The sequence below is a fragment of the Pseudophryne corroboree genome, chromosome 2 (assembly GCF_028390025.1).
Source record: "Pseudophryne corroboree isolate aPseCor3 chromosome 2, aPseCor3.hap2, whole genome shotgun sequence".
NCBI classification, from domain to species: Eukaryota; Metazoa; Chordata; class Amphibia; order Anura; family Myobatrachidae; genus Pseudophryne; species Pseudophryne corroboree.
The window spans coordinates 1,015,411,181-1,015,435,116 of NC_086445.1; the positions used below are offsets into that span (position 1 = coordinate 1,015,411,181).

The 23,936-nt window shown below is 43.6% G+C and overlaps 1 protein-coding gene across 1 annotated transcript in view; it reads left to right on the forward strand.

Annotated features, from left to right (window-relative positions):
* The window catches only part of UMODL1 (uromodulin like 1), a 105,755-nt gene that overhangs the window by 59,909 nt on the left and 21,910 nt on the right, over positions 1-23,936 (forward strand). Inside the window, exons 8-12 of the mRNA XM_063956687.1 lie at positions 2,262-2,519; positions 4,304-4,416; positions 13,288-13,489; positions 18,753-18,893; positions 22,054-22,686. Of these exons, the coding sequence (XP_063812757.1) occupies positions 2,262-2,519; positions 4,304-4,416; positions 13,288-13,489; positions 18,753-18,893; positions 22,054-22,686 (1,347 nt within the window). The remainder of the gene's footprint in view (positions 1-2,261; positions 2,520-4,303; positions 4,417-13,287; positions 13,490-18,752; positions 18,894-22,053; positions 22,687-23,936) is intronic.

Here is a 23,936-nt window from a genome sequence, read left to right on the forward strand (position 1 = left end):
ATAAAAATTGTATAGTACACAGGGGTACAGCACAAACAAAAAAAAATATATTTTTTTAGAATTATAATTTTAGGCTTTTTTTTGTTTTTTAGCTTTTATTATTTTAATTTTACACTGCGGCAGAGCCCCTGGATGGACGAACAGGTCACCACTTTCAGATACAGCAGACAGAGCACCCCTTTTTCAGATACAGCTGACAAAGAGAGAGAGCACCCTTTTCAAATACAGCAGACAGAGAGCACCCCTTTTTCAGATAGAGCTGACAGAGAGAGCACCCCTTTCAGATACAGCTAACAGAAAGAGCACCCCTTTTTCAGATACAGCAGACAGAGAGAGCACCCCTTTTTCAGATACAGCAGTCAGAGCACCCCTTTTTCAGATACAGCAGACAGAAAAAGCAGTTCTTTTTCAGGTACCACAGAGAAAGCACCCCTTTTTCAGATATAGCAGAGAGAGCACCCCTTTTCAGATACAGCAGACAGAGAGAGAGCAGCCCTTTCAGATACAGCAGACAGAGAGCACGCCTTTCAGATACAGCAGAGAGAGCACCCCTTTCAGATACAGCAGACAGAGAGAGCACCCCTTTCAGATACAACAGACAGAGAGAGCACCCCTTTCAGATACAGCAGACAGAGAGAGCACCCCTTTCAGATACAGCAGGTGGAGAGAGCACCCCTTTCAGATACAGCAGACAGAGAGAGCTCCCCTTTCAGATACAGCAGACAGAGAGAGCTCCCCTTTCAGATACAGCAGGTGGAGAGAGCACCCCTTTCAGATACAGCAGGTGGAGAGAGCACCCCTTTCAGATACAGTAGACAGAGAGAGCACCCCTTTCAGATACAGCAGGTGGAGAGAGCACCCCTTTCAGATACAGCAGACAGAGAGAGCACCCTTTTCAGATACAGCACCTCTTTCAGATACAGCAGATACAGTTCCCCGCTCATCTCTACTAGATACGGCTTGGTATTAAAAGATTAATAATTTATTAATTAACTACAGATAAAATGTATGCATTCAACATACAATCAATAATGATGCCAGTGTCCACAGAAGTGTGTATAGGATACCTCATGGATTTAGGACCATATAATGTCAATGTTAGTCCCAGTCCACAGGATAATTTGTGGTTCCAGAGGTGGGGCTGCAGTGTAATCCAAAATTCAGATAGGGAGCACCAAATCACCAGGCCGCCATGGGGTATATCTTTAGTAAAAGTCAATTTTGGTCAATGTTGGGTCGATTGTTTTTGATCAATTGCGTGTTTCAGGGTCTAAATCACACATTTACTAACAGATGATTTTTGACATAGTTGAATTAAAAAAAAAAAAAAATCATCTGTTAGTAAATGTGGCCTTTAGACCCTGAAATACAAAATCAACCCATATCGATTTTTAATAAATATACTCCTAAATCCCACATTTAGCAGCAGATTATTTTTTTTACATATATTTTTAAAAAGGATGTCAGAAAACATCTGTTAGTAAATGTGTGATTTAGACCCTGAAACACAAAATCGATAGAAACAAAATCAACCCAACTTCGGCAAAAATGTAAAAAAACAATAAACATCAACCCAAATCGTCATTTGGCCGCCGTTTCGTGGGCGCGGTCCGGGGGGCAGGCCAAGGCGGCTGCGTGACGCTGTGCGATGCCTTTGCACTTCTACGGGGGGGAGGGGGGTGGCACTGACATGCGGGGCGGGAGAGCCCTGTGCTGGGCGTCCCCCCGCATGTCAGTGTGAATGATCGTAGCTGTGCTAAATTTAGCACAGCTACGATCATCTTGGAATGACCCCCTATGTGTGCTGACTGATTAGCATCGCACAGCCAACATGGGATCCTGTGCAGTAGTCCTGCCACTGGCAAATTAGGTGTGTTCTGTCGGGAATGGGCGTGGATTTGGCAAACTGGTGGAGCGGTTTGCAGCTCTTGAGAATGGCCTGGGCAGGTTGCACCCACCAATGAGACAAGTTGGACAAAATTAGGGTATTCCTTGATAATTGTGGATTTTTCTACGTAAAGTATTGCAAAGACCTGCAAATGTTTATCAGGCGCTGCCCTATGTACTACACAGTGATACACATAACTCCACTGGTCTGCGATTGTTTGTCATGCCCACGCTAATGTTTTATTCTTGAATGACACAATCCATATACAGTATATTTTAGGTTCCATTTATCAGTAGAGCCCCTTGTTTAAGTATTGGTTTGTACTTCTTATTGGTATGTTCATTGCTAATGTTTTTTCTCCATCTCACCATAGATTGCGCCACCTTTCGCCACCTCACTGTCACTAATGTGACTGGCAGTGGGTTTCAGATACACTGGAATACCGATTGCCCGGACAATTACATGTATAACATAGAAATTGGTTCATCAAAGGGATATCACTGGAATAATACAGTCTCTGGCACATGTCTGAACATAAGTGGGCTCAATGCAGGGGAATTATACTTTGTGCGCGTCACGTTCCGCGACTGCGACGGATTGGAGCAGACATGGCAGGAAAGAGTAAAAACAGGTAAACTATCTTTTTTTTTACTTTGAAATAAATTTTATATAAACTGTTTGACAGAAACGAGCGCAGAGGCTAAAAAGTCAACAAAAACACAGATTAATAAGACCAACGAAACATCCATAAAAAAAAAAAAACAAAGTAACAATCATACTGCCACATATAATCGATGCAGGTCATATATCATAATGGGTATGGGACTCAGGGTCGACAGTGTCTAGGTCGACACCCATTACATCGACACCTATTGGTCGACAGTGGCTATGGCAACACTAGAAATAGGTCGACACGGCCATTAGGTCGACGTGAACAAAGTCGACATGATTTGTTCATTTTTTTAATTCGTTTTCTTCGTAAAGTGACCGGGAACCCTGATTAGTGCACCGTGTCCCCTCGCGTGGCTTGCAAGCTTTGGCAAGGTGCCTCGCTCCGCTACTGATGTGATCGGCACAGGTTACCATTCCCAATTGTAGCCCATGTGGATCGTAAAGTATGAAAAACTTCAAGAAATGAATTTTTTTTGAAAAACTCACGTCGACCTTGTTCATGTTGCCTTAATGGTCGGGTTGACCTATTTCTAGTGTCGATCTATTCACTGTCGACCAATGGGTGTCGACCTAAGTGGTGTGGACCCAGAGTCCGGATACCTATTATAATAAGCATGCAATAGCCACAGATAGCAATGCTCTCTTTCTGCCACTAGAGGGCATAGTATTAAGCAAAAACTGCACCACTAACTATTTTGCTTCTTCACCTGGCTGTAGAATGCTGCACTTTTTAATGTATAAATTTGGTCTTAAATATTCTGAATGAATCCTTCCCCAACCACACTACAGGGCAAGATGAATTGGCTGTTGTTGTCCCAGGATCTCCTTGTATTTCCAATCTGCGTCCACTGGCAGTAACCACAGTTGGTAGGAGTGGGCGGGTACTCTTTTCCTGGGCCTGTGGAGGGGCCCGAGACCTGCTGACCACCTTTCCCATTGCAGACAGTGGCACTTTGAGCAGGGAGAGAGAGGGGTGACTGCTTCTGCAGCAGCCTCTTTCCACAGGCCCAGCAGACACCAGAAGCTGCTGGGTGCTGGGCTGGATACTATGTGCTGGGAAAGGGTTGGGGGGGAGGGAGGTGGAGATCGCACCCACCACTGCCCACCGGATTTGACACCGGTGCCCCGCCCTGCGGTCGCACATTAGATATTGGTTTTTAGATTTTCTAAGGAGGGGCTCTGACCACCCCTCACCGCATTGGCCAAGACCCCTCATATCTGATGCATGCGTAGAGAGAAAACATACGGCACTCACGTCCGATGGTTTGTATGCATCCACTTCTGAATCATCTCCCCACTGGCTTCCTAAGTACATAAAATTAGAAACATTTCATAAATTTACAAGAAAACTAAAAACATACGTAATAATTTACGGCCAACCGTGTGGCCAGCTGATGGATGTTTGTCATCATGCTGTCCTGATGATGGGCCTATTTGTATGGGGAGGCCTGGAGAAGTGCGAGGAGCACTGCTAAACAGTTTATAAAGGTGCAGAAAGTCACAGCCAGGGACATTTTTAAATGTATTTTATGATATCTGTTATATTAAAGATACAGGGCTTCAAATTATGGAAAATAACATTATCTGGAGGAGTCCAAGTCCCAAACCTTCCAGATAATAAATTGACTATACTGTATATTTATAAATGGCCGTGTTCCGCTTTTCACGCTCTTGTGTCCCACAAATAGTTATTCTGCATATTCCTCTCCATTGTCCATCTCAGATTTTTACTGCTCTTTACAGACGCAAAAATACTCAACGGAACCCTGAAGATCCAGAACTGGAACCTGACAGAGTCTCTGCTGAACCCTAATTCTACAGATTATACAGAATTTGTGAAGAAATTTGATTCAGCGGTAAATGATAAATATCAACAGTATAATACCAAAGTTATACATTGTGACGGTTAATACTTTGGGGAATTGCACTGATTGGAGGATTGTTCAATGTTAGGTTTCTTACTATAAACTTTATTAAATAAAGAAAATATCATTCGAAGGACAGATTTTTGTCATGCTTCTTACATATATATATATATATATATATATATATATATATATATATTATATATATACATATATATTTGACAACATACCCTTTAGTTTACATTATAAGGTTATTACGGGCACTGTTCCCTTTAACTTTAAAACCTTACAATTATAGGGTTAAACGCAGTCCCTTTGCAGAGTTTGCCTGAACAGCTGTTTCTCAATGCCGCATTTCATGAGATACCTTTTAGGTTAAGCAGTTACCTCTTTAAATCCTGGATCATACGGGACAGTCCCTAAGTCAGGGCTCCATCTTGATGTCACTATTGGGACAGAATTGCCCTGGTCACTGGGCAGTTGGAAGGTAAGTACGCTCACTGCTGTCCCACATGTCAAAACCTCAGTACATGTTTGGGGCACCGTCCTGCAACATTGATTACTTAAAACAAAGTGAGTTATATTTATCATGTTTTCAGATTTCCGTTGATCCATATCAGGAACCTTGGGTGTAACGGATGAAACATGGACATCTCAGGTAGTTCTTGCTCATAGAATACATATGTACTAGAACTGACAAGCTCAGATGTCCGTGGCAATCGCAACAACACAGAGTGGCATGTTGGAGCAGGATACAGAGCTCAAATCCTAGCCGCGAGAGCCTGGGTCCGGTCGTACCACCCCAACAGGATCTAAAGGCTGGGACCCACTACTGGGAACTCAGACAAACACAACTGGAGAAGCTCAGAGGTTCATAGTACCGAACCTGGAGTCTAGAAACTCAGAAGTCAGATCAAGAATCAGAGTCTAATGTCTCTAAGATTGTAGCTGCTGCAGCTGTCCACCTGGAACTGCTCTGATCCAGACATGGAACTGGAATGAGACCCAGAAACTGCCCCAGTGCAGAACAGGAAAGATCAGACCCCAGCACTTACCTGTGTAAATCAGCCAGAGGGAAAGACGGAGAGTCCAGATATGTACTCAATGCTGGATAATCTTCAGGAACCACTGCAGCAGATGGTACAACAGTTGCAGGTCAGGAATGCAGGATAGCAGCAGACTGCTGAGGACTACAGACACAGCATACTGGTAGATAACAGGAGTCTGCTCGGTAGAATACAGATGATAAGTGGTATATGCTGGTGCTGGAGGTAATGCTGGTAAAGCAGGAAATTCTGGAATGCCGGTAATGCAGAAAAATGCTGGAAAAGCTGGAACACAGGTAATACTCAGCAGGATACAGAAGACAGGTGGTAAATTGTAGATGGTCAGACACTGAAGCGCAATAGCAATGACAGGAATAGCACAATAATGACTGAAGCCTGGGGACCAGGAACTATGTCAGGAAGACATTGCTCTGGCAATGTGCTGTTCTCCTGAAAGGGTTTAAATAGGCAGCAGTGGAAGTCCACAGGCTGCCACGATTGTGTGAGCATGGCTGCAGCACAGGGATTGGCCTGCAGAGTCACATGGGGATATTCAACATGGCCGTGCCCATGCATCAAGCTTGTTTGTTTACACATGTGCTCAGACATATTGCAGACACCAATGGATACATGAATCACCATGCAGCAGCACTGATAAACCTGGTAAATCAAACAAAGACCCCAATCTACAGATGGCGATAGCGATATGATCCAGCAACAGCCTTTTTGGCTTCAGTGAATCTTTCCAGACATTGCCGAGTCCCTGTTGGGTGAAAGTGTCATATGTATGTGCAGACTGGTCATTGCCTATGCACATGACGCAGCTGACCATCGCTAGGAGTGATAGGCTGCCAACAATAGCGTGGAGGGCAAGGCTGAGGAGGATGACATCGCTGGAGATTTGATGGAGGGGTCAGTAATTATAAATACCAACAGCATAAAGTAGTCAGTATCACTGCTATACTAAACAAAATATGTCGCTGGTAATAAGTCTTGTTATTAAATGGGGCCCACACGGGTTCATACAGGTTGTTGAAGTCAGTTTTTGTGTTCCTCAAAGATGCTGTTTTGGCTGCTGTTGTTTGTTAAAGCAATTAAAGATTAAACCAAAATTTGGTTACATTGTTTATACTTTGTTAAATTGCTAAACTGATGTTTTTGCATAAAGAAAAACAGCAAAAAGTTATTTTTCAACCCAAAAAGTCTATCTTGTAGCAGCATTTTATGTCTGTTGTTTGTCTCTTCCACATTTTCTCATTTGCTCGGGATTTGTGTTGCTCACCTGGAGATAATTAATTTTAGCAGAACAAAGAGTCTGTTTTACAAAATTTGTATTTGTGTGCTATTTTTGCAATCCCACTCGTTGATTCTCCTGGCCTAGGAGGTCATTCCGAGTTGATCGCTCGCTAGCTGTTTTTAGCAGTCGTGCAAACGCTAAACCGCTGCCCTCTGGGAGTGTATTTTAGCTTAGTAGAAGTGCGAACTAAAGGATCGCAGAGCGGCTACAAAAAAAAAATTGTGCAGTTTTAGCTCCAGACCTACTCAGCACTTGCGATCAGTTCAGACTGCATTTTTCCTGGCACGCCTGCGTTGTTTCGAACACTCCCTGAAAACGGTCAGTTGACACCCAGAAGCGCCCCCTTTATGTCAATCACTCTGTGGCAGCCATTGCGACTGAAAAGCTTCGCTAGACCTTGTGTAAAAATACATCGGCTGTTGTGAAAGTACATCGCGCGTGCGCACTGCGCAACATACGCATGCGCAGATGTGCTGGTTTTTTACTTAATCGCAGCGCAGCGAACATTTTTGGCTAGCGATCAACTCGGAATGACCACCCTAGTTAGCATCCTAGTCTCCTACCAACTATCCTAATGTTCATTCAGGTGGTACACAGTCCATAGGATTTCATGTTTATACCAGAACCCAACCACTATCCCCCTCCCACCCCCCCATCCCCATTTAATAAATACCATTTGGTAACCAAGCCATGTAGGAGGATGTAGGAGATTTATCAAACCTTCTAAAGAGGATAAATGAAGCTGTAGCCCATAGCAACCAATCAAATTTTAGCTGTCATTTATCTATTACATTTCTCTAACGTCCTAGTGGATGCTGGGGACTCCGTAAGGACCATGGGGAATAGACGGACTCCGCAGGAGACATGGGCACTTAAAGAAAGAATTTAGATTCTGGTGTGCTCTGGCTCCTCCCTCTATGTCCCTCCTCCAGACCTCAGTTTGAATCTGTGCCCGGACGAGCTGGGTGCTGTTTAGTGAGCTCTCCTGAGCTTGCTATAAGAAAGTATTTTGTTAGGTTTTTTTATTTTCAGGGAGCTCTGCTGGCAACAGACTCCCTGCATCGTGGGACTGAGGGGAGAGAAGCAGCCCTACTCTCTGAAGATAGGTTCTGCTTCTTAGGCTACTGGACACCATTAGCTCCAGAGGGATCGTACACAGGATCTCACCCTCGTTGTCCGACCTCCCGGAGCCACGCCGCCGCCCCCCTCGTAGAGCCGGAAGACAGAAGCCGGGTGAAAGAAGCAAGAAGACTTCGAAATTGGCGGCAGAAGACTCCAGTCTTCACTGAGGTAGCGCACAGCACTGCATCTGTGCGCCATTGTTCCCACACTACACCCACATACTCCAATCACTGTAAGGGTGCAGGGCCCAGGGGGGGGCACCCTGGGCAGCAATTAGAGACCTCTTTGGCAAAAGTTTGCATATATACAGTTGGGCACTGTATATATGTATGAGCCCCCGCCAAAAATTGTACATGAAAGCGGGACAGAAGCCCGCCGTCGAGGGGGCGGGGCTTCTTCCTCAGCACTCACCAGCGCCATGTTTTTTCTCCACAGCACCGCTGAGAGGAAGCTCCCCAGCCTCTCCCCTGCAGTTACACGGTAGAAGAGGGTAAAAAGAGAGGGGGGGCACATAATTAGGCGCAAAAATCAATATAAACAGCAGCTACTGGGTTAACATTAAGTTACTGTGTTATTCCTGGGTTAATAGCGCTGGGGTGTGTGCTGGCATACTCTCTCTCTGTCTCTCCAAAGGGCCTTATGGGGGAATTGTCTTCAGATGAGCATTCCCTGAGTGTGTGGTGCGTCGGTACGTGTGTTTCGACATGTCTGAGGTAAAAGGCTCCCCTAAGGAGGAGATGGAGCAAATATGTGTGTGAGAGGGTGTCTCCGTCGACAACGCCGACACCTGTTTGGATATGTGTAATTAAGTGCTAAGGTGAATTTATTGCACAAAAGATTAGAGAACAGACAGGGAATCTACCCATATCTGTCCCTATGTCGCAGAGACCTTCAGAGTCTCTCAATGCTCACTATCCAAAATAATAGACACTGATATCGACACGGAGTCTGACTCCAGTGTCTACTACGATAATGCAAAGTTACAGCCAAAATGGCAGAAAAGTATTCAATATATGATTATTGTAATAAAAGATGATTTGCATATCACTGATGACTCATCTGTCCCTGACACGAGGGTACACATGTTTAAGGGGAAGAAAGCTGAGGTAAATTTCCCTCCTCTCATGATGAAAAAGAGCGGGAATCTCCAGACAAGAGACTGCAGTTTTCCACAAAGAATTCTCAGGTATCCTTTCCCTACTAGGGCCAGGATACGATGGGAATCTTCCCCTAGGGTGTCACGTTTGCCCAAAAGGTAGCCCTGACGTAACAGCTATCCTCAGGGATCCTGCAGATAGCGTGCACATTCTGGTACACTACTCAGAGCGGCGATTGTGTCGGCATGGGTTTATAGCGCTGTGGCAGCGTGGACAGGTACCTTATCAGCAGAGATTGAGACCCTAGTATGTATATATATATATATATATATATATGTATGTATGTATATATAGAGATATATATATTAAAGATGCTGTCTTAAGAGATATATATATATAAAACATGCCCAGAGAGACATGAGTCTACTGGGTCCTAGAGTCAAAGCTATGTCGATTTCTGCTTGACGTGTCCTGTAGAATATGCAATGGACAGATGATGCCGACTTAAGAGGCATATGGAAGGCTGAGGATTGTGTGGAGAAGGGTTCTCGGACCTGGTCTCCACAGCTATAGCTGGTAATTCTGATATTTTGCCTTATATTCCTGCACAGCCTAGGAAAGCACGACATTATCAAATGCAGCCTTTCGAACAAAGAAACAAGAAAGTCCGAGGTGCGTCCTTTCTTGCCAGAGGCAGGGGCAGAGGAAAGAAGCTGCACAACACAGCTAGTTCCCAGGAACAGAAGTCCTCCCCGGCCTCTACAAAATCCACTGCATGTCGCTGGGGCTCCACAGGCGGAGCTAGGCCCGGTGGGGGGCACGCCTTCGTAAGTTCAGCCACAAGTGGGTTCACTCCCTGTTAGATCCCTGGGCAATAGATATTGTGTCTCAGGGATACAAGCTGGACTTTGAGGAGATGCCCCCTCACCGACGGCCCTGCCGGCTTCCCCCCACGAGAGGGAAACAGTGTTAACTGCAATTCACAAATTGTATCTTCAACTGGTGGTGGTCAAGGTTCCCCTCCTTCAACAAGGAGGGGGTTATTATTCGACCATGTTGTAGTCCCGAAACCGGACGGTTCGGTCAGACCCATATTGAATTTAAAATCCCTGAACATATAGCTGAAAAGGTTCAAGTTCAAGATGGAATCGCTAAGAGCGGTCATTGCAAGCCTGAAAGGGGGAGATTTTATGGTGACTCTGGACATAAAGGATGCATACCTTCATGTCCCCATTTATCCACCTCATAAGGCGTACCTCAGAATTGCGGTATGGGATTGTCATTACCAATTTCAGACGTTGCCGTTTGGTCTCTCCACGGCCCCGAGAATATTCACCAAGGTAATGGCGGAAATGATGGTGCTCCTGCGGAAGCAAGGTGTCACTATTGTTCCGTACTTGGACGATCTCCTCATAAAAGCGAGATCAAGAGAGCAGTTGCTGAACAGCGTATCACTTTCTCTGGAAGTGTAACGGCAACACGGCTGAATTCTATATATTCCAAAGTCGCAGTTGGTTCCTACAGCTCATCTGCCTCTCCTAGGCATGATCCTAGACACAGACCAGAAAAGGGTTTATCTCCCGATAGAGAGAGCTCAGGAGCTCATGACACTGGTCAGGAATCTATTAAAACCAAAACAGGTGTCAGTGCATCACTGCACTCGAGTCCTGGGAAGGATGGTGGCATCATACGAGGCCATTCCCTTCGGCAGGTTCCATGCGAGGACCTTCCAATGGGACTTACTGGACAAGTGGTCCGGATCACATCTTCCGATGCATCGGTTAATCACCCTATCCCCCAGGGCCAGGGTGTCTCTCCTGTGGTGGCTGCAGAGTGCTCACCTTCTCGAAGGTCGCAGATTCGGCATTCAGGACTGGGTCCTGGTGACCACGGATGCAAGCCTCCGAGGGTGGGGGGCAGTCACTCGGGGAATAAATTTCCAAGGGCTGTGGTCAAGTCAGGAGACTTGCCTTCACATCAACATCCTGGAACTAAGGGCCATATACAACGCCCTACGTCAAGCGGAGTCCCTGCTTCGCGACCAACCGGTTCTGATTCAGTCAGACAACATCACCGCAGTGGCTCATGTAAACCGCCAAGGCGGCACAAGGAGCAGGGTGGCGATGGTAGAAGCCACCAGAATTCTTTGCTGGGCGGAGAATCACGTAAGCGCACTGTCAGCAGTGTTCATTCCGGGAGTGGACAACTGGGAAGCAGACTTCCTCAGCAGGCACGACCTCCACCCGGGAGAGTGGGGACTTCATCAAGAAGTCTTCACGCAGATTGCAAGTCGGTAGGAGCTGCCACAGGTGGACATGATGGCATCCCGCCTCAACAAAAAGCTACAGAGATATTGCGCCAGGTCAAGAGACCCTCAGGCGATAGCTGTGGACGCACTGGTGACACCGTGGGTGTTCCAGTTGGTCTATGTATTTCCTCCTCTTCCTCTCATACCCAAGGTGCTGAGAATCATAAGAAAAAGAGGAGTGAGAACAATACTCATTGTTCCGGATTGGCCAAGAAGGACTTGGTATCCAGATCTGCAAGAAATGCTCACAGAGGACCCGTGGCCTCTGCCTCTAAGACAGGACTTGTTACAACAGGGGCCCTGTCTGTTCCAAGACTTACCGCAACTGCGTTTGACGGCATGGCGGTTGAACGCCGGATCCTAGCAGAAAAAGGCATTCCGGATACGCTGATAAAGGCTAGAAAGGATGTGACGGCTCAACATTATCACCGTATATGGCGAAAATATGTGACTTGGTGTGAGGCCAGGAATGCCCCTACGGAGGAATTCCAGCTGGGCCGTTTCCTTCACTTCCTACAGTCGGGAGTGACTGGGCCTTAAATTGGGTTCCATTGAGGTTCAGATTTCGGCCTTATCCATTTTCTTTCAAAAAGAACTGGCTTCTCTGCCTGAAGTTCAGACGTTTGTAAAGGTAGTGCTGCATATTCAGCCCCCTTTTGTGCCTCCAGTGGCACCTGGTTTGAACCACTCAAAATGGTGGAATTGAAATATCTCACGTGGAAGGTGGTCATGCTTTTAGCCTTGGCTTCGGCTAGGCGTGTGTCAGAATTGGCGGCTTTGTCATATAAAAGCCCTTATCTGGTTTTCCATGCGGATAGAGCAGAATTGCGGACCCGCCCACAATTTCTGCTGAAAGTGGTTTCATCCTTTCATGTAAGCCAATCTATTGTGGTGCCTGTGGCTACTACTGACTTGGAGGATTCCGAGTCATTGGATGTGGTCAGGGCTTTGAAGGTTTATGTAGCCAGAACGGCTAAGGTCAGGAAAACAGAATCGTTGTTTATCCTGTATGCTTCCAACAAGCTTGGGGCGCCTGCTTCAAAGCAAACTATTGCTCGCTGGATCTGTAACATGATTCAGCAGGCTCATTCTGCAGCTGGGTTGCCGCTGCCTAAATCAGTTAAGGCCCATTCCACAAGGAAGGTGGGCTCTTCTTGGGCGGCTGCCTGAGGGGTATCGGCATTACAGCTTTGCTGAGCGGCTACTTGGTCAGGTTCAAACACCTTTGCAAAGTTCTACAAGTTTGATACCCTGGCTGAGGAGGACCTTGTGTCTGCTCATTCGGTGCTGCAGAGTCATCCGCACTCTCCCGCCCGTTTGGGAGCTTTGGTATAATCCCCATGGTCCTTACGGAGTCCCCAGCATCCACTAGGACGTTAGAGAAAATAAGATTTTACTTACCGGTAAATCTATTTCTCGTAGTCCGTAGTGGATGCTGGGCGCCCGTCCCAAGTGCGGACTTCTTCTGCAATGCTTGTATATAGTTATTGCTTAAATAAGGGTTATGTTATTGTTGCATCAGGGTTTATCTGATGCTCTGTTATTGTTCATACTGTTAACTGGGTAAAGTTATCACAAGTTATACGGTGTGATTGGTGTGGCTGGTATGAGTCTTACCCTGGATTCCCAAAATCCTTTCCTTGTACTGTCAGCTCTTCCGGGCACAGTTTCTCTCACTGAGGTCTGGAGGAGGGACATAGAGGGAGGAGCCAGAGCACACCAGAATCTAAATTCTTTCTTAAAGTGCCCATGTCTCCTGCGGAGCCCGTCTATTCCCCATGGTCCTTACGGAGTCCCCAGCATCCACTACGGACTACGAGAAATAGATTTACCGGTAAGTAAAATCTTATTTTTATAATATGCTAGCTAAAATCTGGTTGGCTGCTACAGGCGACGCCTCCACTTGTCTTCTTACGACCCACCGACCTATTCTCACATTGACGCTATACTAGGCAAAATCATTTTCTGATGTTTTTCTATATTTCTTTTAAGGTGAAACAGTCGTTAGCTAACGATATCCCCCCGGAGAGGTTGACAGTCGAGGTTCAGTCATTGAGACCTGGGAGCATTATTGTCAATTTCCAAATAATTGTCAACGACTCCGGTAATCCGGTCAACCTCACAGCATCATCACTGTCGGACTTCAACCAGAGTGGGGACTTTACAGTGGATCTGAAATCTATTACTGTCACAGGTAATTATAAATAGTGTAGACAGGATACAAAGTGATACAGCTTCCACCAATACCAGCACACATTAACACGCCAATGTAATAAGCAGCAGGGACAGCAGCAGATATTTCCTATAACTATTGCAGTTGTCCATATCGTTGTCCATATCTGGCAGCAGCCGCAGCTCTATAGGTTTGTACAGGGACCATGAAGCTCTGGAATGTGAAGCACTGGAAGATGGCATCAGGCGCTGTAGCCTATAGGCTGCATCCTACAAAACTGTCCTCCAATACCGTTTCAGGCAATGCCCGCCGCATGTAACTGGTCAGCAGACGGCACATGCGCAGAACTGCCCGGATTGGGTCTAAAATCGGATAATTACTAAATATGCCCCATAGAGATACTACACAGAGGCCGCTGCAGAGATGACTGCAAGACGGCCAGACTTACACACGCAATGCAAGCACAGAGATAAATGTGTGTCTAGATAGATAGATAGATAGATAGATACTGTAGATGGCTACTGTAGATAGACAGACAGACAGACAGACAGACAGACAGACAGACAGACAGACAGATAGATAGATAGATAGATAGATAGATAGATAGATAGATAGATACCATACTACAAAAAGGATATCCTGGAACTAGAAAAGGTTCAGAGGCGGGCGACCAATGGAGACGCTAGAATATGAGGAATGGCTTGCTAGGCTAGGCATGTTTACACTGGAAAAAAGGAGATTAGGAGGGGACATGATTAACATTTACAAATATATAAGGGGTCAATACTCAGAGCTACTGGGGGATTTGTTTTTGGTAAGATCATCAAAAAGGTCACGTGACCACCTGCTTAGGTTAGAGGAGAGGAGATTTCGCACACAGGAACGGAAAGGTTTCTTCACATTAAGGACAATACAGTATTTGGAATTCCCTCTCTGAGAGAGTAGTAATGGCGGATTCAGTCTTTACTTTTAAGAATGGGCTAGATAAAGTCCTAATGGATAAGGATATAGAGGGTTATGGTGGGTAAATCATGTACTATAGAAATAAAAAAAAGTAGTATTTTAGTTTACGCCTAAACATTCACCACAGTTAAAATTAGGGTGCATACACACGGTGAGATTCGGACTTATCCGATTCTCACCGTGCGACAGGGGGCCGGGTCGGCACTTAGCCAGTATCGCAAGCACATAATGAGTGTGCTTGCGATGCTGGCTATGTGCGATGTCAATCCTGACTATCTCTTCTATAGAGATAGCCAGGATTGACTTGCCTGCACAGCCTATTTTTTCTGCCGATGCCGACCGCGCGGGGCCGCGCATCGGCATCGGATCGGGATCGCAAGGTGACTGTCACCTTGCGATCTGCACTATCTTTTCTTCCGATTCTGACTATATAGTCAGAATCGGAAGAAAATATCTTACCGTGTGTACACACCTTTAGTCTTAAAAATATCTCAGTGTAGGAGATCACTAACAGATTGAACACGATGGACAAATTATCTATTTTCAACCTCAGAAACTATGTTACTATGTTACTATACTGTAGATGGCTACTGTAGATAGATAGATAGATAGATAGATAGATAGATACTGTAGATGGCTACTATAGATAGATAGATAGATACTGTAGATACTGTAGATGGCTACGATAGATAGATAGATAGATAGATACATACTGTAGATGGCTACTGTAGATGGATAGATAGATAGATAGATAGATAGATACTGTAGATGGCTACTGCAGATAGATAGATAGATAGATAGATAGATACTGTAGATGGCTACTGCAGATAGATAGATAGATAGATACTGTAGATGGCTACTGTAGATAGAAAGATAGATAGATACTGTAGATGGCTACTGTAGATAGATAGATAGATAGATAGATACTGTAGATGGCTACTAGAGATAGATAGATAGATAGATAGATAGATAGATAGATACTGTAGATTGCTACTGCAGATAGATAGATAGATAGATACTGTAGATGGCTACTGCAGATAGATAGATAGATAGATAGATAGATAGATAGATAGATACTGTAGATGGCTACTGCAGATAGATAGATAGATACTGTAGATGGCTACTGTAGATAGATAGATAGATAGATAGATACTGTAGATGGCTACTGCAGATAGATAGATAGATAGATAGATAGATACTGTAGATGGCTACTGCAGATAGATAGATAGATAGATAGATAGATACTGTAGATGGCTACTGTAGATAGATAGATAGATAGATAGATAGATAGATACTGTAGATGGCTACTGCAGATAGATAGATAGATAGATAGATAGATAGATACTGTAGATGGCTACTGTAGATAGATAGATAGATAGATAGATAGATAGATAGATAGATAGATATTGTAGATGGCTACTGCAGATAGATAGATAGATACATACTGTAGATGGCTACTGCAGATAGATAGATAGATAGATAGATACTGTAGATGGCTACGATAGATAGATAGATAGATAGATAGATAGATAGATAGATAGATACATACTGTAGATGGCTACTGTAGATGGATAGATAGATAGATAGATAGATAGATACTGTAGATTGCTACTGCAGATAGATAGATAGATAGATAGATACTGTAGATGGCTACTGCAGATAGATAGATAGATAGATAGATACTGTAGATGGCTACTGCAGATAGATAGATAGATAGATAGATAGATAGATACTGTAGATGGCTACTGTAGATAGATAGATAGATAGATAGATAGATAGATAGATAGATAGATACTGTAGATGGCTACTGCAGATAGATAGATAGATAGATAGATAGATACTGTAGATGGCTACTGTAGATAGATAGATAGATAGATAGATAGATACTGTAGATGGCTACTGCAGATAGATAGATAGATAGATAGATACTGTAGATGGCTACTGCAGATAGATATATAGATAGATAGATAGATAGATAGATAGATACTGTAGATGGCTACTGTAGATAGATAGATAGATAGATACTGTAGATGGCTACTGCAGATAGATAGATAGATAGATAGATAGATAGATAGATACTGTAGATGGCTACTGTAGATAGATAGATAGATAGATATTGTAGATGGCTACTGCAGATAGATAGATAGATAGATACATACTGTAGATGGCTACTGCAGATAGATAGATAGATAGATAGATACTGTAGATGGCTACTGTAGATAGATAGATAGATAGATAGATAGATAGATAGATACTGTAGATGGCTACTGCAGATAGATAGATAGATAGATAGATAGATAGATAGATACTGTAGATGGCTACTGCAGATAGATAGATAGATAGATAGATAGATAGATACTGTAGATGGCTACTGTAGATAGATAGATAGATAGATAGATAGATAGATAGATACTGTAGATGGCTACTGCAGATAGATAGATAGATAGATAGATACTGTAGATGGCTACTGTAGATAGATAGATAGATAGATATTGTAGATGGCTACTGCAGATAGATAGATAGATACATACTGTAGATGGCTACTGCAGATAGATAGATAGATAGATAGATACTGTAGATGGCTACGATAGATAGATAGATAGATAGATAGATACATACTGTAGATGGCTACTGTAGATGGATGGATAGATAGATAGATAGATAGATAGATACTGTAGATTGCTACTGCAGATAGATAGATAGATAGATAGATAGATAGATAGATAGATAGATACTGTAGATGGCTACTGCAGATAGATAGATAGATAGATAGATAGATAGATAGATAGATAGATAGATACTGTAGATGGCTACTGCAGATAGATAGATAGATAGATAGATAGATAGATAGATAGAAAGATAGATAGATACTGTAGATGGCTACTGTAGATAGATAGATAGATAGATACTGTAGATGGCTACTGCAGATAGATAGATAGATAGATACTGTAGATGGCTACTGTAGATAGATAGATAGATAGATAGATAGATACTGTAGATGGCTACTGCAGATAGATAGATAGATAGATAGATAGATACTGTAGATGGCTACTGTAGATAGATAGATAGATAGATAGATACTGTAGATGGCTACTGCAGATAGATAGATAGATAGATAGATAGATAGATAGATAGATAGATACTGTAGATGGCTACTGTAGATAGATAGATAGATAGATAGATATTGTAGATGGCTACTGCAGATAGATAGATAGATATTGTAGATGGCTACTGCAGATAGATAGATAGATAGATAGATAGATACATACTGTAGATGGCTACTGCAGATAGATAGATAGATAGATAGATACTGTAGATACTGTAGATGGCTACGATAGATAGATAGATAGATACATACTGTAGATGGCTACTGTAGATGGATAGATAGATAGATAGATAGATAGATAGATACTGTAGATTGCTACTGCAGATAGATAGATAGATAGATAGATAGATACTGTAGATGGCTACTGCAGATAGATAGATAGATAGATACTGTAGATGGCTACTGCAGATAGATAGATAGATACTGTAGATGGCTACTGTAGATAGATAGATAGATAGATACTGTAGATGGCTACTGCAGATAGATAGATAGATAGATAGATACTGTAGATGGCTACTGCAGATAGATAGATAGATAGATACTGTAGATGGCTACTGTAGATAGATAGATACTGTAGATGGCTACTGCAGATAGATAGATAGATAGATAGATAGATAGATACTGTAGATGGCTACTGTAGATAGATAGATAGATAGATAGATAGATATTGTAGATGGCTACTGCAGATAGATAGATAGATACATACTGTAGATGGCTACTGCAGATAGATAGATAGATAGATAGATAGATAGATAGATACTGGTGATGGCTACTGTAGATAGAGAGAGAGATAGATAGATAGATAGATAGATATATACTGTAGATGGCTACTGTAGATGGATAGATAGATAGATAGATAGACAGACAGACAGACAGACAGACAGATAGATAGATAGATAGATAGACAGATAGATAGATAGATAGATAGATAGATAGATAGATAGATAGATAGATAGATAGCGAGATAGACAGAAAGAACCATCCTTCTGCACTTGTTAGATTTGTCTCATGTGTCACTTGTCAGTGACACATGAGACAAATGTATACACCTTTACCTTTGCAGTGATGTATACTGTACAGTTTCAACAAACCTTCAATTATTTTTAGAAACGTATCTGAACCGCAGAAGACGCCTCCCTAGCATGACCAGAGTATTTTATTAGGAATTACATTGTTACGCTGCACTAGGCTTATTGATGTGTTCATTTGTTGCAGATTTCAACGAGTGCCTGTCACCGTCAGATAACGACTGTCACCTGCACGCAGACTGCAAGAACCTGGATGGGTCATACACCTGCGAATGTCACACATCATATGTGGATGGGGACCCCAGCAGACCTGGGAGGACTTGTGAGGGTGAGGGGGCTCTTCTCTAAGATAAGCACAGAGAGAACTGAATTTGGAAATACAGTATTAGATACCTGACAAAGTATTTCCATACAGTATAATATATATTGGCATTTTCCACAAAGCCCTCTCTCAGGTCACAGCTTTTACCATCCTGCTTCCAGCCTGGATATGTGGAAAGGCAGCATAGGCTGGAGCCGCAGGCGTAGGGATTCCTGGGGCCATTCTCTGCTCACTTTCAATGACATCTTTCAATATTTGGAATATTACTAATTTGTAATTTATATAATATAAACACTTAATTATTGGACCAATTAGTGATTAATTACATGTATTTATCTTCTAGAGGGATTACATTAGAGATTGGAATTGTGAAGCGTTAAAGCAGAAGGGAGGTATAGGGGGTCAGCGCAGGAAGTTGCAGAAATCACAAGGCGCGTGCAAGTCACATGGTCATACTCGCAGTGGGCGGGGCTGATGCAGACATCCAGTTAGTTCTTAGCGACAGAAACTTGATGTAGGCTGTTATTTGGGGACAGGAGCCTACTAGGTTAAAAGTGGCAATATCACTCTCCCTGACTTCTATAAATATATTTTGGAATTTATACAGTTTCCACCACTACAGCCGGCCACTTTCATCTTCCAAATAGACCCAGGCTGATTGTAGCAATCCTACATACAGATATGACACCATCAATTCACATATATGGAACCCTGTAGCTTGGAAATGTCTCCTATTTTCTAATGTGGATTAGGACAAGTCTGCTATTTGCATTACAATATCTTCTCTTTGTTACTTCCCTTGTATAAGATGCTCATTATAATGTTGGCCCTGCAAGACATACATCCTATATGATAATAGTAATGCAGAGATCTCAGTTACATAAATTTGCAAACATACGGAAGTAATGAAGTACGAGTTGGCCCAAGGTGCGGGTTCCCTGCCGAACTTGGACCATGCCTTGTAAATGATTGCCGCTTTAAAACAACTTCCGAGTTCGGCTGGTAACCCGCACCTCCGGTCAACTCAGACTTCCTCACATCCGGCCCATGGTAAGCCGCCAGCCACAGCAAGGCATCTCCGCTTCGGTGGTCCTATGCTTCCTGATAATATCACCTACTTTGTGTCATGCATGTATGTATTTCTAAATTGAGAGCCAACTCACCTGGAAGCACCCCAAATCACCCTGTATGGTACTACAAGGAACAGCATACCATCCAGCTACTGATTATATTCATGCCTAACAGAACAGTGATACACAGAATGGAAGTTGCTCAAATCAGTATATTGGTCCATCATAGATGCATGCAAGGGAGGGATAATTTAGACATGAAAAAACAAATTTCCCCAGCACACTGCAATAGGCCAACAAGAGACTTAGGGGCTGATTCAGCATAGAACGTTGAAGTGCAGAAATCGCTATTTGGTGATTTCCGCACTTCTGCGCACACGCCGTTGCACGCATTACAATCTAAGTCCTGGCGGGGGCTGCGACGGGGCATGTTCGCTGCATTTTATGGGCATCGACGCGACATTGGGGAGACGCGGTCACTGAAAAGACTACTGTACATTTATGCCATCTTCCATACCTAAAACTTTTCATTTCAAGAATAGTTCAAATAGTTCAAAGTTTGTTTTGCAAATGCGAGGCTGCAACTTCTCCTGCCATTAATTAACTTGTTGAACAAATTGCTCAAACACCCCCTTCACCACCACCACCCTTGCCCTGTACCTGCTGACCCCGCTTTCCCTACAGAAGTGAATTATTTGAAAGCCTGCATCCAGGCTGGCCTGCCATATTAACGCCTGCATCTTGAGCATGTCATCTGAAGCTGAAAGTTAGAACCGGAGCTTGAACAGGATTTGGACTTTCACCTTTCTTACATTATGTGGTGTTACTAGTTATTTTTTTTTCTTATGCCACCTCGATTATTAATCTGTTGTTACCATGTACTTCCGAGACTGGGTCTGGGGGCAGTCTTGTGCTGTGGCCCGTGACTGGGCCACAGCACAACAAACTGCTGGATGTTGTATAATACTGAGATATTGCATTGGATCACCATCATAATCATCGATGGTCACAGTCAATAATGCTGCAGCTAATGGGGGGGACTAAGAGCGATCACGCAGGACCCGTACTGCACATGTGCAGTTTCCCCACCATTAGATTGTATATAAACCATCATGTTTGTGTATAAATCTGAATTTGGCCCATTGTACACATAGGTTCGCTGACTGTGCGTGCTGTTAGATGCCCACTTTTAGTATCCATACGCACTGTAATACCAGTTGGAACATCTTTATACACAACCAGTAGCTGCACCAGTGAAACCTGCACCAGCTTTATGGCCTGCTATGCCTACAGCTGTATGTCCGGGAACTAAGCCGCTTGCATTAGCACGCCTGCAACGTTCCCATAACACGCCCACTGAATGGACCACGTTACGTGCATTTCTACACACCTCATAGTCACTGCCCAGGGGCGCCCATCACTTTTCCACAACATTCCTTACCAATGGCAGCAGCACTTTTGTGTGTAACCTATGGGAAACGCTGCGCAGTAGATTTCAGAAATTTTCACGCATGCGCAGTGGCAAATAATCACTCACGTGAACATTGGCATTATATGCGGACTGCGTGTAGCTCACAATCAGGCCTTTAATATGGCAGTGGCCGGGCATTCTGCTTAGGTGTATTTATGCAGTGTAATGTCAGCCGGAGGTGAATTTGATAGAGGAAGAAAGGAATGAAGTAAACAAACTGTAGGACTTGTTCAAACATAATAATTGGACAACCATGAAGTAAAATTACCTATATCTCTCTCTGGCGTGCATAGAGTATGTTCTAAAATGAAATACTGGTTTCATTTTTCTTCTACCTTACATTTGAAAAGTATTAAAACAAATCAGTTTCTTCATTTTGCAGAGTGCAACTATTGGCTGCACTTTCCCACTCACAAGTAGGTAGATTGACAGTTACTTATTTTACCACCAGAGGGCAGCAAAAACTAAAACAATGATATACAAATCGACGAATTATTTATTGATTTAAAAGAAAAAATAAGTAATTTTTTTTCTCCGCACAGTCATGAAATATTTTACTAAGATTCTCTTATACCTTCTCAATCAATTATTTTATTCTTACTGGGAGTTCATATGTTCTCCACAGGTCTAATGAGCCCATCAAGCCCACCTTGGACAAGCGCAGGTCCCGGGAATGACGTATATACTACAAGCCCTATAGATACATCACCCCCGACAATCTCTGCAACCACAACTCTAACAGCAGTCGCCACAGAAACACCTCTGATACTTTCTGCAACCACAACTGTAGCAACAGCTGCCACAGAAACATCTCTGATACTTTCTGCAACCACAACTACAACAGCTGCGGCCACAGAAACAAGCACGATCTTCCAGGGAGCAACAACTCTAGCAAATCATGTTACAACCACTGCGCTTGTATCCGCAGGTCTCAGTACAAGCCATTCTGTATCCAGTACAGCTGTAACATTATCAGCAGCTCCTTCCACTCCAGAGAACTCAACAGAACATATTCCCATACACCCAACTACCCACAAGACTGTGTTAAGTGCAAACGACTCTATAGATCGCAGTACAGCTGTGCAAAAACCTTCAGTTGCGATCAGCAGCACTGTCCACTCTGTTACCGAGCACGGAACAATTCACTCATCCACTAAGGATAAGGGCATCAGCCCAGTGGTCTCTGTGACAACAGCACATACAGCAACCAGCAACATTTCATGTTCTTTTCCAGGAATGTCTACAGTTTCCAATGTCGGTATGTATTTTGCTGTTGGTATGATACGTTCATAGTTTTCACAGGTCGTTCCCCTATTTCTGCATTACAAGGCAGCTGGGTATTTGAACTTGAGAGGCAAAGCAAAGGGCGTTCCTGGGGCAGTGCTGGGAGGTGGCCTGAAGGGAACAAGATAAAGTCTGTTTTGTGGGTGTGTAATGGGAGTATTGTGGGCATGTCAGTGAAAGCAGCTGTGATCCCAGGTTCAGAGCCGCATCCACAGTGGCCATGTTGTGACGGAGAAGTGTGATGGTGCACCAATGGTGGACTGTATAGTACTGCTGGTTGTACTACTGTGTACAGGGGTGTAGAAAATGGGTGTCTCGGGGCTTGCACATTTAGTCACACGCTAGTGCATAAGGAGAAGGCGGAAACTGGCATATGCATATTATTGCACCCACAACTCCACCAACAGGTGCTAGAGTGGATGCAGCTGCGCCGATCTCTGAATCAGGCCCTGTATGGCCAGATATGTGGGAAGGTGACATAATAGGGATATTCAATTGTTTGAAAAGTCGGTTGGGTGTCTGTTTTTTCCTGTCTATTAGATAGGAAAAAACGGACGTCCAACTGACTTTTCAAACAATTGAATACCCCACAATGGGGGTAATTCCAAGTTGATCACAGCAGGATTTTTTTTAGCAGTTAGGCAAAACCATGTGCACTACAGGGGGGGCAGATATAACATGTGCAGAGAGAGTTAGATTTGGGTGTGGTGTGTTCAATCTGCAATCTAAATTGCAGTGTAAAAATAAAGCAGCCAGTATTTACCCTGCACAGAAACAAAATAACCCACACAAATCTAACTCTCTCTGCACATGTTACATCTGCCTCCCCTGCAGTGCACATGGTTTTGCCCAACTGCTAACAAGGGCCCTCATTCCGAGTTGTTCGCTCGCAAGCTGCTTTTAGCAGCTTTGCACACGCTAAGCCGCCGCCTACTGGGAGTGAATCTTAGCTTATCAAAATTGCGAACGAAAGATTAGCAGAATTGCGAATAGACACTTCTTAGCAGTTTCTGAGTAGCTCCAGACTTACTCGGCATCTGCGATCAGTTCAGTGCTTGTCGTTCCTGGTTTGACGTCACAAACACACCCAGCGTTCGCCCAGACACTCCTCCGTTTCTCTAGCCACTCCCGCGTTTTTCCCAGAAACTGTAGCGTTTTTTCGCACACACCCATAAAACGGCCAGTTTCCGCCCAGAAACACCCACTTCCTGTCAATCACATTAC